General features: G+C 34.6%; 1 protein-coding gene across 2 annotated transcripts; it reads right to left on the bottom strand.

The window, feature by feature from the left end:
* Positions 1–3,778: 3,778 nt before the first annotated feature.
* On the bottom strand, positions 3,779–14,470 carry LOC124425965 (short stature homeobox protein 2-like). Of its 2 annotated transcripts, XM_046967103.1 has the most exons (4): positions 11,552–11,826; positions 10,706–11,101; positions 4,975–5,208; positions 3,779–4,596 (listed from the first exon to the last, which is right to left on the bottom strand). In XM_046967103.1, the coding sequence occupies exons 1-4, from the start codon at positions 11,742–11,744 to the stop codon at positions 4,235–4,237; spliced, it is 1,185 nt and encodes a 394-aa protein (XP_046823059.1). In that variant the 5' UTR covers positions 11,745–11,826; the 3' UTR covers positions 3,779–4,234. The 2 variants fall into 2 exon arrangements, 1 of the variants encoding a protein (XP_046823059.1); XR_006942621.1 differs by lacking the exons at positions 3,779–4,596; positions 4,975–5,208; positions 11,552–11,826 and adding an exon at positions 14,341–14,470 and having other exon boundaries at positions 10,969–11,101.
* Between the last annotated feature and the right edge of the window lie 609 nt (positions 14,471–15,079).

Raw genomic sequence — 15,079 nt, 5'->3', positions numbered from 1 at the left:
ATCGATCGTATTCCACGATTTGTACAACTCGTTTGGAGTACAAAACCAAATCGATTTTCATTACACGTTTGTATGTATCTAATACGTATGTTACGTCCTATCTGTGTGTGCTCGGTTAACCGATTGATTATCTTGTAAATTATCTGCTTCGACATACGTCAAACGAACAAATTGTTGATAATCTAAAGGTATTCGTTCGTCGTTTTTTAAACGAATTTCTCTGGTATATCTACATTTGATTTAGTTAATTTAATATATACAGATATAATTCTCTAAAGAGGGTATCGACAAATTTATGGACATATTCTGAACTCACTAACAGTAAGAGAGGAGTCGTGTATATTTTAAATGATTTAACAAAGTAAATAATCCTAATTAAATACTTGAGAGTATTAACATATGTAAAAAAGAAAAAAAGAAAAGATTCTTCAGATTGTATCCTGAATTTATAAACATATAAAATAGATTTGTAAATTTTTCTTAGAAATCTTTCTTAGACCTTATGTATCATATATCGGGTAGGCAAATAAGTAATGTGAAATTTTCAATATTTTATGTCTAAATTTGTATTTGATATTTTTCAATGAAAATTCTATCATCGTTTATTCACCAACCCAATACAATGAACTCTAATTTTTCGTTCGTAGATCTTAAGAAAAATCGCGAATATATAATACATAATGTCAAATCGATTTAAAACATTATATCGTTAACTCAATGAGATATAACAAGAGAGTTGTGGACAAAAAGACGACCACCAAACAAACCGCAAGGTCCCTTCTTCTTTCGACCCCTCCTTTTGTCGTTCACCGATTGTTCTTGCTATGGCGCTAGTTGTCCGTTTCGAACGAAGGGTATGATAATTGATGATGTTGCCCGTTTCTAGCGAGACATTATTTCGCAGTTAGGTAGTCGACACCACGAGATGAATAGCATTTTAACTCCCCCACATTTTATTATCTATTACTATCATTTTTGCGTTCTAATTTCTTTTCTAACTGTGGTGGATATCAACGATTCGAACAATTCGTTCGATAAATCGTTAGAAAGTTTAAAAGAAATAAAGAAAGAAAAAAAAAAAAGGAGAAAGAGAGAAAAGTCCTTTTCTCGAAGGACAAGAGACGAAGAGAGGGTGAATTTGGTCGTTCGAATCACGCCAGGGCCGACCCCTTGGCGGCGGACAAACGACGGCCAATTTACGAGTAACGGGAGGGGAAAAAAAAACTTCTTAAAACTCGGATTAGAATAAGCGAGGTATCGCGCTCGCTTATCTCTTCTCCCTCTTTTACTTCCTCATCAACCTACCCTCTTCGCCTACTCTTTTTCCCTCTTTTTACGACGATCCTCTCACTTTTTCTTCAACAAACCCTCGGAATTATCCTCGAGTTCCTCTCTCCGACTTCCTTTTCTCCTTTCTTTTCTTTTTTTCTTTTTTCTTCTTTTTATTTTTATTTTATTTTATTTTATTTTATTTTATTTTACTCGCGGTGTTCTCCAGCGAAAAAATCGTAAAAAGGATAGTGGGAGGAAGGGAACGGGGAGAAAGAAACGAAGAGGAGAAAAGGAGTGTGAGAAAGGCCACCAGGCTTGTCCTTTGTTTCCTCCCTTCCTTTCACAAGCTCCTCTCATTTGCTGCTCGTCCGTGGGGATTTTGTAATTGGTGACGATTCAACGCGGATCATTCGAGAGCGCGTACGTAAGTTAAAAATTAAGTCGACGCTATTCTAATTAAAATTAAGCTTAAGCGATTATATGGACTAGAGAATTCCTTGTTTGGTTTTCTCTAGATCAATACAATGGACATATTATATTTTAAATACGCATCATCGAAATTATATCGACTTTAGATATTCATATCAATATTCAAATTATTAATAATTCCGAATTCGTACCGATGTACAAATTTTTTGATCGTACTATACTACATTAGAATCGATAAGAATAACTTCATTTGATATTAAAATTAAATAAAAGAGAAATTATATTTTTTATACCTTATAGAAAGGATCGAACGTTTCTACGTAATAATATTTAGCTTTTGTGATGATAAAATTAACAAATTTATTACTGATATTTATTATCCTTCCACCTTCCAGGTCTGTTCCTTAACCATTTAACAAATTCCCGCTTAATAGTTTGAATATCTTGAAAGACTAGCGCCATCTATTAAGTATCTTTGTTTTTCGTCAAAACATAATGATAGATAGGATTTTTTAAGGACACACCCCACTCAATGTCCCGGATAGGGTACACGGTTGAGACGATAACGGCGCCCTAGGGAGTTAGAGGGTAACGCGATTACATAGTTACGCTACTGGCGGGACGGTCCGCCCGTCTTGATTTATCCGTGTAGCATCGCGTTATTGCATTAGCGTCCCGACAGCAATGCTACTGGCCACCATCCCCGAAGCTAACACTACCACTACAACTGTATAACACCATCGTAACATCACCGCCAACTATACCACCACCGATTGGTGTCTGAGGATAGTGAAAATGCTCGAGGACGAACTTACTCGTCCAACGTCCACCCACCCACCACCAGTGAATCATCCCCAAGAATTATGTCTTACGTTCTACTACTCGGACGACCGATCCATAAAGACTATACTGGATTCGCGTTACGGCTTTCGATCGTTTACTATGTATCTCTCGACGCTATCAGAAGCATAAATGGGAATAATATCAAAGTCAAAAGTTTATAATTGATACTGTAAACAAAAAAAAAACAAAATTCATGACATAAAATATTGTAAGATTTTGATTGAACAGTATTAATACTTAAACAATCAAAATTGTTTATATTTATATATATGCATAGTAATCTTACGACATAGCACACGATTTATTTAGAATAAATTTTTTTGTTTCCTCTTTTTTAATACAAAAAACATATGTATTTTCTTACGAAGACATTTGAAAATACTAATAGTAGTTATCTACTGATCTATTTGGATGAAATTATTTTTTTCGTATTTAAATATTGGGGCAATTAACATTTGAAGTAAATTACGTAATCATACTTGCATGATATTTCTTTCTTATTTGTATTTAATTATGAATAGAGATAATAATTAATTCCTGTAAGAAACTTTCTTTATTTCATTTTAATACGATAATATGTATAAAGAAGCAATAGAAAGTTTCTAATTTTATATAAAAAAAAAAAGAAAAAAAAAAAAGAAAAATATATATTAAATCTCGAGAAATGTATACCGATATTATTTATTCACTGATAGAAAGATTATTTTTAAATAGTATTCAAATGTCAATTTGCCTGTGCACAATAAAAAATAATCAAAATTATAAGAGATATAAGATCTTTATGTAAATAAAGGATTGTAACTTATAAAGATAAACAAAAAAATTGATATCAATATTGTTATTCTCATGTTGTGAAATAAAGCATTATAATTCGTTAAAATTATACACCCCTGAATTTCTTGTTATTTTTATTTGATAGATTAAACTCAAATAGATAAAAAGGAATCTTCTATGGTATATATTATACTTCATATTATATATATATATATATATATATATATATATATATATATATATATTTCTTTTCGTTGTTTTTTTTTCAATAATCAAACAATAATCTAAACAAGCGTTACTCGTAGCACGGAATTATAAATATAATTGAACAATAAAAAATAAAAACTTATAGATGACTCGTAGGAAGAATTTTATTTTTTATATATTTAGATCATTTTCCAGGACAGTATGATCCAAATTATGATCTAAAAAGATTAAAAAGAAAAATAATGTATTCAACTATATCACGATGAAAAAGAGATATAAGAATTTTTATAAAAACCGAATTTTAATAGTATCACATACAGCAAACTATGTATGTTAGAGAAACATATAGATTACAATAGGTATCGTTAAAACCAGTATAATGGTGGAACCATCGCATGAGAAGACAATACGATAAGCGTATACCATAATGCAATCGATAAGAGGTCAGCGTCCTTTCCGTCGGAGTGTATCATCGACGTACAATATCGCGTCTTGGAAAACGATGATTGGTGCTTCCCAATCTCTTTTGATCGATCAATCAAAAAAGCTCGATCGTTGAAGATAATTCATGATACTTACGAACAAGTTGGTGTTGTTTCTTTATCAATATACACATCCGTTCACGACTCATGTTCGTTGTTAAGTATCGAATAATCATTATCGATCGTCCAACGTAATCATCATCGTCATCGATCATTGATTAGATCGTTTACGCTGGCCTATCGAGTCCAAGGGCTTCTTGATGTCGCCTAGCTTTCAGCCTGAGATCAGCGATGCTGCTGTTCTTTGAACGTGCCGCGGCTGCAGCTAAAGAAGCAGCTAGACTTAATGGATGAGGATGATTCGAGGATGTCGGTGGAGGTGGTGGTGGTGGTGGTAAACAAAAAAGACCACCTGCCGCGGCATAATGAAGAACAGCTGGATCGAATGCCGAACTGGCTGCTGCGGCTGCAGCGCTTACGTTACTTCCAGGTGGATGAAGTCTAAGAGCTGGCAAATAAGGTGCCACTCTGCACGGTTCCAATGTCGTCGGTGGACTTCGTGGTGCCAGCACCATACCACCTGCAACACCTTCTTGTCGAATATAGAATTAGAATTTCGATTATTAAATGCAAAGCCGATCGATGATTTTGGAATAACTTTCTATAACTTCATTTTTTCCTGTGTATAAATTTAACGAATATTAATCATGGGATATAAACTAACAATTAATTTTGTAACGTATTCTAATTGTATGATTTTAAATTTACATGGTATATTATAAGATAATAACATTTTTAATTGCGTATGATCCAAAGATTTCATAAAATTTATTAAAACGACAAAATTTTAATCTTAAAAAAAAAAAAATTAAGAAAATTAAACCAAATATTTATCGACTCCAAATCAAATTACTTTAAACAAAGTGCATGTTCATATCGCATAATAAAAATTTAGGTGATTTCTCACCTTTGTGTAACTGACTTTCATGTTTGCGGCATTTTGCACGACGATTCTGAAACCAGACTTGTACTCGTGCCTCGCTTAGTCCAAGTCTCTGACTGAGTTCTTCTCTCATAAACGCATCTGGATAATGAGTTTCATCGAAGAGCCTCTCCAATTCAGCGAGTTGCTCCAAAGTGAAATTCGTTCGTGATCTTCTCTGCTTGCCATTTCCATTACCATTTCCACGGCAATTTGACCCTGAATATTATATGGAGTTGGTAAATAAGTAATTTCGAAATTTTCAAGATTTTCTATTTAAATAAACAGTATTCTTTAATGAAAATTTCGAAATAACTTATTGAGCAACTTTCAGTATATTACAACAAAATAATATAATATTCATTATTGTTTATTTCGATGTAAAATACTTAATGAAATATTAATATTAATTCTTTCACATTACTTATTAACCAATACTATACTACTATTTCTTTATTTATAAGATATTGAAATACTATAGTAAGTGAAGATGAATGAAATACTATAGTTAAATGTTTATCTGGATATAAAATATATATATATATATATATATATAAAATTCTGAAATTATTTATTAATCAAATCTAATATTATAATATTGATGACGATATTTGACAAATCTTATTTTGTTAATTACGCTCGAAAGAACAATCACGATTCTAAACAGAATCGATGTTTTCCTCGTTTTCCTTGGATACCTTGGATATAACTAATGCAACGAGGCTAGAAAAAACACAAGGGAATTCGAAATTGATCTTTCTGATCTTTCACGGGTCATTGATGTCGGTCTGCGCGCCATCAACATAAATTTTGCTAAGCTTACGATATTCTTATTCAAATCATACGTCGAGAAGAACTTGTTATTAGCTGACATTAGTAAGACCATCTTCTCGAAGTATTCTCTTCATCCTTCTTCACGAATTATGACTTTCCGCGAATTATTCGCCAAGTTCGAACATCCGTGAAAATTTATATGTCTTTACGTTACAGTATTATCGAGCAATATGAACTCCTTTATGCGTAAGGTAAAGGTCAACAAGAATGTAAATTATACATCAATATAGTTGTACAAAAAAATGAGGTCAATTGCGAGTTGACTATAGAGTGTTTATCAAAGAGATAACTACATAAAATGACGAGTCATATCCTCTGAATGTCTTACAATTTGAAACAAATTATATGATATATATATATATATATATATATATATATATATGTATTAATATATTAATATATGTATATCAATGCCTAAAAAATTTGCTTAGAAGAAAAATAATTTAGTAATCATCAGCATTATTTTTATATCAGACCTTGTTATTTTCTTAGAAACAAAAATAATTTAATAATCATCATTTTTATATCAAATATCTCAATATTTTTTTATTATGATTGATCATAATAAAATCATATAATTTCATATTGATCATAATGAAATCAAAGGAAGAAATTGTATCATGAATGAAACCGAGAAAATTTGCAAAATGAGAATTGTAATGCGATGCCGCGAGTTAAAGAGACATGCCGATAATAAAGGAAGTATACGAATTAATTAATGGGTGCTTAATGTAAAGTAACTACGGTACAACTCTCGAGAGGTGTTGGCCGATGAGAACTCGGGGAGTTGCTTCGACGTAGGGTTGTGGGTGGAGCTCGGGGGAGGATTAAGCGCCTCTCGTAAGAGCCGCTTGACGAAGGGGATGTGATTTATATAATTTAGCAAAGTGGTGAGCTACGCAGTCTTATAGGGGGTCGTTAGTCACCTCTTCTTTCCTTTACCCTCTTACCCTACGATCTCTACGACCAACTCTCCCACCTTAATCACCCTCTTCTTGGCTTTCTCCATCTGTCCGATGGAATTTCTCAAGTGAAAACGGCTCTCTATGACTTCGATTCGAGAATATCATACGTTCAATCATCTCCAACGATATTCAAATTATTAATTCTTAATCAATAATATTGTTTCAAAACAGTCATTTTCTTTTAAAATATATATTAATGACAATGTCATATTTACCAATAAAATACAGTACATAATAAATTTTATATATCATGTCCTCATAATATTATATGTTATAATAATAAATATATATATATATATATATATATATATATATATATATAACGTATTAGTATCTATTATATAATATATATTATATCATAATATAATACTATTGGAATAATAATACTTATAACATAATACAAATATAAATATATTATCTATTTCTCATATTAATTATTTGCAGGAATTTGTATTATTTCAAAATTTCATTAAAGATTTCCATATAATACAGTTATTAATAATAATAATAATAATAATAATAATAATAATAATAATAATAATAATAATAATAATAATAATAATAATAATAATAATAATAATAATAATAATAATAATAATAATAATAATAATAATAATAATAATAATAATAATAATAATAATAATAATAATAATAATAATAATAATAATAATAATAATAATAATAATCAGAACATATTTCTAATTCCTCGAAATTAGCATTTTTACTTTACAATTAACTAAAAATATAAATATATAAATTAAGAAAAAAAAAGAACTATTAGATTGTCACGATTCGATTTCTAGAAATAGAATGTTTGTTGTTGGCCATGAAAACCGAAGGATAGTAAAATTGATTAATTTGTGTGATATGAAAAAAAAAAAAAAAATAACGTGACAGAGATTCGTAGTATTTTCAATGATACGCAGGCGCGCCTCGAAAATGGCTACCATACGGCAATGCGTATAGCACTTTAATCAATTAACGCATAGCTACGTAATCCAATCGGAACCCTGCCGTAGGAAAGCCCGCATCCATATGTACAGCGGTTTAAAATCCCTCCTCGCAAAATAACTCGCGTGGTTTACGGCCCCACCCTCTTTTTGTCCACCCCAGCCACGAATGTCTCTCGCAAGCGTTACATCCCTTTTACGTACAGAGTCATTCCTCGTTTTTCTCGATAACGACGAAGTTTAATCGCGAAGTAGAACCATATTGGATTTTTGTTTTTTTCTTTTTTTTTCGAAAATCCAAACAACAACAATTTCAGTAGAGCCAAGTCCAAAAATTAGAATTAACAGAGGTTGGAGACGGAGATTATGAAATTATTTATCACTCGTAATAAGATTATCGTGATTTTTTTATTTTTATTATATCTATATTTTTATATACTCACATATATTTACACTTTTATATATATATATGAAATTATGTTGTCAAACTTTGACTAGTTATATTCGAAATATCCCTTATATATAGATGTAAATTTGAAGTTTGAATTGTTAAGAATGCTAATATTGAAATTCATTAAAAATTAATGATTTTCGAAGAATCCGATAGACTCCTTGTATGATCAGCGGTCTCGTAACGTAAGGAAAGGAAAGAGAAGACTACAGTTTAACCCTCGCGAAAGAACCGAAGCAATCACACTCGGACACGAAGGGTCGGCTAATTCGATTACCAAAAGCGCTGCCCTCTTGCTCTTGAGTCAGTGATATCGAAGGCACCATTTCAACTTGTTCTATTTTGGTGAAGCCTCGCCTTCGTTGTGTATTTTTCTCGACGAAACGAATCGGAGATATTTCGGTTATTAGGCGGAGAAAGGCCTAAACGGGATAAACTCTCTAACCCTCGCCGTTTGTTAACAGTTATCCCGACGTAAACGTGTGTTAGTGTCGGTATCATAAATAAATACTTACGTGATACTTCATAATTCAACGTGTCTTCTCTAATGTCTCAATATCGTGTCAATTCGTACAAAAGTATTTATATTTTATGTTCACTTTTTTACTTGATATATTCTAACCATAGTTTGCACTCCATAGAGGTTGCTAAGGCAGCATATATATTCTGTATCACAATTCCATTGGCGAATATCCCATAGAAGATATCAATAATAAGAAGTACAATTAAATCTTGTACTTCTGCAAACTATACGCTTAAGTGTACTTAAGAGAACTACAAGAGCTACAATGCTCCTGTATAAAGAAATTCTTTCTAAAAGAAAAAAAGAAAAGAAAAAAAAAGAAAGAAAAAAACAAAAGACATCTCGAGCGTTTTTCAATTCATAACTACCGGTATCGTTCATTCTGACATTCAAGAAAAATGAAAAAAAAAATCAAAATCAAATGAAATACACGAAGCACAATATCGTCGAATGAGTAGAAAGAGAGAGAGAGAGAGAGAGAGAGAGAGTCGCATTGCTTCCATCAGGGGAATTTCAATCTCCCAAAGTTTATCACCCTGAACATCGTGATTCAATGATCGAACTCGATACTAGAATCGGACGTGCAATTTTCCCTAGCGATGGTCAGACGAGCTGATCTACTGCGGCACTTTAAGCGCGCGCACGTCAACCTCCTCTCTCACCCTTCATCTTCACCAACTCATCCCCCACCGCCCCCTCTTCCCAGGACTTTTCCCCAATAATTCCCCCCACTATTCTCTTCTTTCCTTACGTACCAGACCGGCTCTCCTTTTCCGCGCGGATATTTATGATTTTACTTTCGCGCCTCCGATGGTTGCCGGGGCTCGGCAGATTGCTTTTTGATTTGCGCTTAATCGGGGAAAGTTATGGGCCCCGGAGAAATACACGTCCGACGGATACGCGTTTCCATGCGAGAGAGCATAACGTCTACGACTTTTAGGGGGCGTACACGACCAACACGGCCACCCGCATATTAAACCATAAATTTATGCCGACTTTACCCGCCGACCGATATCGAGTTATAAACGTGCGAACCCGTGTATTCCTCGTTTGACCGTATAGGGAGGAATGATCGGACGTCGAATTTTACAACTTAATCTCTCTTTTTCTTTTTTTTTTTTTTTTTTTTTTTGTGAAAAAGGAGGAGAAGAGCAAAAAAAAAGAAAAAAAAAGAATGAACACGCTTAACAGTGTTTTTGTATATCCCTATGATTGTGATCAAATTTGTGCCTAGTAAGAGAAAACTTGTATTGGAAAAAGTAATGGGATTGATTCTATATGAGGTACGTACTATTGTCTTTAACTATTTTGTATAATTAAAGATAAGCATTAACTCGTACGTATAAATTGTGTGAATTTTATATAAATGATATGAGTATTTCATTGATAGATTATAATAATGAAACGTGCTTGATCTCTCTTAAATTATTTAATTAAGAAATATTTAATTTTTTGTGATGGTATATCATATGGCGGATCATTATCGATCGTACTTGATCACTCGAAAGATCAAATCGATAATCGTTTGTGGATCTAATTGTGGTTTACAAAGGAGAAATAAGAAAGAGTTGGCACGTGTCGGAAATCAATGATCGTTACATTTTGAACGGTCAGCGTATACCCTATCACTTGGAAGCTTTATCGGACGACGTCCTGAATTATAAACGAAGATCGAACCCCTCCACGATACATGTCAGATACACGTCGTATTTGAGCAAAGGCTTTTGACCTCAGTGTTTTTGTCTTCGCGATGATAGAGAAGAAATAAACGTTGGATGGACGTCGGAAATAATAATCGAAGTGTCTTCCTTTGTATCGTTATTTCTTCAAATATAGATTAATCGATCTTACAATTAATCAATAGCCCATTATTAAAAAAAAAAAAACATTATTAATGTGTGTGTGAATTAGGTGTATGTGTGAAAGAAGATAAATAAATAAATATATATATATATATATATATATATATTTATAAACAATAAATTACTCTCACCTTTGGTAGCTTCCTCCTGATTATGGACCAATGATCTAGCAACTTGCGAGGTTAATTTTGAGTCGTTTATGATCGTTTTAACGTCGGCACTGGTGACTCGGCTTTTTGATTCCGTGCAATTTTCTGGACTAGCTGATCGATCTCTCGTGATTGGGGGAGGTGAGGGACTGCAACCCAAAAGTTTTCGTACGGACAACTTCAACTCCGGTGTTTTGAGAGGTGAGACGTTATCCGTGCTGGCCTTGACCTCCTTAACCACGTCCTTGATCTTTGTCGCAACGGAGAGATCTTCCGGTTGCAATCGAGTTTCCGGTGATGGCGGCTCCTCAACGTTACCAACTTCGATATTGGATTGATTACCCTCCTGACTGGACTCTCGATTCGCCGACTTTCCATCTGGAGAACGTTTCGCGTTCAATTATAAATGATTTGTTCGATCTAACCGACAATTATATTTCTTTTCTCGGATTAATTAATACCGCGTAACGGTATGTAGGTATATGAATACGAAACAACGATAGATCATAAAGCATAAGTAAACAAACGTATAGAAAATACACATAGGAAAGGATCGAGATGATAATGCCATTATATCCGAAACTTAGATCCCTGGAACACCATAAACACATATCGACAGGGACACCTTTTTCTACGAAGCACGATATTTATCACTCGCGTATACACTGGATCCTTTCCACTAAACCTTATCTCTCTCATATATGAGATCTTCTCCTAGCTCAAAGAAGGAGATAGGAAAGAAAACAAAGGATAATAAAAGAAAAAAAAAGAGAGAGAGGCAATGAAAGAAAAAGAGAGAGAGAGAGAGAGAGAGAGAGAGAGACATACGGCATTCATTTCCGTTGTCATCACCAAGAAGATGCGCGACACTGAGGGTGATGCGGGTAGAGGGTGCGCGTTCGGTGTTACTCCTGACGAATCCAAGTTGAGTGCTAGTGTCCTCGTCGACGACAACGACGGGTAACGACGCGGTCGCGTTCTCTTGGAAACTCTTGGAGACAAACTGGGCAAGTTGCTCCATTATCGAGAAGACAAGACTCGTATCTCGCTCGCGAGCGAGCTCACTCGCGAGTTCACTCGCGAGAGTAGACACCGAAGGGGGTTAGACGTTGTGGCGGGTACGAAGTAGGTACGAAGGCGGCTCTCAGTTTTCCTATCGGTCCAAATACCAACCATCGAGATGGCACGCACCCCCAGGACGCCATTCGAACGGCGACCAATCGGGCTTGAAATGGGCGGCACCAGTTAACGCCCACCAAAGCGCACCCTCTTCTACCCCTACCTACAATCTCCCTCTTCTGAACCTATCTCCTCTTAGCAAGACACCACTCCCCTCATTAACATTCGTGCACCCTCAAACTACCCTCGCCCTTTGCATCCCTTCCTCCTCCTCATCTTCCTCCTTCTCCTCCTCCCTTCCTAAGTTTCCTAACGCATCCGAAAACCCCAACAGCGCGTTCTCTCGACCCTCTACCATCTCTCTTTTACCCTCTCACCTCTTCTCCTAGGTGCAAATCGCACCTTCAGGGCCGCGCGTCTCGTTTTCTATATCTTCGTTCTGCCGAATTTTTTTTCGATTATAAAATAATCCTATTGATATTTATAATTATTGTTACATCTATAATAACATTGATGTTATTCTTAATATGGATAAAAATTAAATAATATAAATTATTAAAATCCTCATTTATAAGAAACAACATGTTAGAATATAAAAACATTATTGTCCTAAATCATATTCTCAAATATTTATTAATTTACAAATAATCCAATATTCTCTTGTTTAAATTAAAAAAAAAAAAAAAAAAAAAAGAAAGGATATTCGTAATGATCGTAAAGAAAAACGACACGCATATTACATCGAATCGAATCTCGATTGCGACCCTGTACTACGATGCGTCCCCCTGTTTGCCAGCACCAAACTCGGCAATATTTAAATGGGATTGCGTTCGGGAATGTAATTGCTCGGGCAAACATGCTCGGCACATCGTCGGCTCGTAGAGAACGACATCTCATCGAATAGATATAGACACGGAGATTGGATAAAGATGGATAAATAAAGGAGAAGGGGCGGAGGAGGGGAAAGAGAGAAGCGAATGAATGAAGTTGGCGAATAGATAAAAAGGAAAACTTGTAAACGTAGAGTATCATGAGTAACTGTAGACGTAGACACGTATATAGATATATGAACTTATTCATTATATTGCGTGTAGTTCAAGGCAAAAAAAAGAGAAAGAGAGAGAGAGGGGGGGGAAGAGAGAAAGAGAAAAAAGAAAAAAATTAGTATAAAATGGACAATACGAGTAAACATAGAAAAGATGTTAAAATAAAAAGAAGTGATCGACGAAGAAAAACGAAGGATACCAAAGAGAAATAGTTTTGGATTGAAAAATAAAGAAAATTCGAGTTGGACAAGTGGTAAAGGAGAAAGAGAGTAGGAGATACGCGAGGGAAATGAGGGGGAAAAAGGCGTACGCGTGGTCCGACAACGTGCATTCTGAGAACGAGAGGGTGAGATAGGAAGAGGAAGAGAGAAAGAGAGAGAGAGTGAGAGTGAGAGGGGTAAAGGAGAGAGGGTCAGGAGGGAGGTCGAAATGGTAGGGCGAGAGAGGGTATGGCTTATAAACGCAGGCAGACGGAGCCAATCAGGGCGCAATGCGATTACCTTAACGAGAAATCCGATTACTTATTCATTCACCTAACTCGAAATCAGTTTAACTAATCGTTTAATTCGGTTGCTAGCATACCCCACAGCCGGCGAATGCGCGAGCATGCACGCGTCCCTGTGTGTGTGTAGGTGTGTATGTTCATGTGTGTGTGTTGTGTTGCTACTGTTGCTACTGCTAGAATAAACCTCATCCCCTCACTAACGCCATCTATCTCTATACGGTACATACATGTACGCATACACGTAAAACCATGGACGTAGAGGGAGCTCGTATAGCGTTGGTAGAGGTAGTAGGGCGGTCGGTTGGATTTGAGGGGTGGAAGGAGGAGAGGCCTCATTCAATTCAATTACGTAATGAATTGTCGTGTCTTGAGTAAACACCCTTCCTCACCGCGACTCGCCGGCAGAAAATCGGGGCTCTGGATAGCACCGGCACCCCTTGCGAGGATCGTCGAAAGCAGAGAAGGGGGTGGCGGGAATCGAAGCAACGGCGCGGCAGCGGTTTAGCCGAACCGAATCAATCTGCGCACCGGCTCGCAAATGCTTCCAGAGTTCTCCTTGCATCCACCTTGTCTACGATTTGGAGAGATGAGAGAGGGTGAGAGAGAGAGAAAGAGAGAGAGAGCTCAGAGGCAATATTTCTCTCTCTCTCTTTCTCTTCCCTCCCCCCTCTCTCTCTCTCTCTTTCTCTTTGCGAATTGAGTTTCGATGAAGGAACATAAAAACGACGTTAGATCGATCAAGACGTCCCGAATTACCGATAAACCGATTTTCTCATAATTGATTACCTACTTATAATATAGAACACATTATGCGAATCTTCTTACTATGGAATCAATCCTAATGGTCGTATAATTAATTAAGCTTTTTATGTTTGAATTAAAGAGAGATAAGCTGGAAAAGCGAAATGTTAATTTCTAATGCAAATGAATTAACTAAAGTGATTTACCTTTTATTCACATTTCAACGAGATCCGATTCCATTTGTAGGCGTGGTATCGGTAATCCCTGTGTTTCCCGAAATCGACCCTGGTCAAATTGATGGTAAGGCCACTTTGGAGGTTTACATAGGCATCGGAAACGGTTGGCGATCAAAGGACCAAATCGATATCGGCAACGATCCGTGTAATTTCTCTCGTCTGAAAAGCACGTGATTTTGATTTAAACCTATTAATTTATATTTAGTTGAAATAGTATATACTGAAAAAAAAGAAACAATTATAATATTATTTTGTTTATTACCGAATCGTAGATTACAGATGTATATAGTGTCATTTTAAAGAAATCGTTTATGACAAAAATTATCGATAGCTATTTGAATATAGTCATTTATCGATTTTTAATATTACTCTTTATATTTAAAATTTTGATAAAATCCTTTTAATGAAAAATTATGTAACATAAGGTAACATAAAGTAACACAAACCATCATGTAAGAGATAATTTTCTCTTTTTATGAAATATTTCAAGTTCACTTTTATTTAATGTAAGTATATTATTTTTATATTTTATTTTTATTAATTTATTTATAAACTTGTTTGTTAAGATTTAAAAAAATATGATCGCTTTTTAAATAAAAATATTTTGTTCATAAAATCATTTGAATTTTTTAATGCAAATTTTACTTTTTTTAGATTAATAAACATCTTAACAATTTTCAAATAATGCCAATATTTTATAATATTTTTA

Source organism: Vespa crabro, chromosome 8 (genome assembly GCF_910589235.1).
Source record: "Vespa crabro chromosome 8, iyVesCrab1.2, whole genome shotgun sequence".
NCBI lineage: Eukaryota > Metazoa > Arthropoda > Insecta > Hymenoptera > Vespidae > Vespa > Vespa crabro.
Note: the sequence above shows the minus strand (reverse complement) of the source record. Positions and strands in the feature narration are given on the sequence as shown.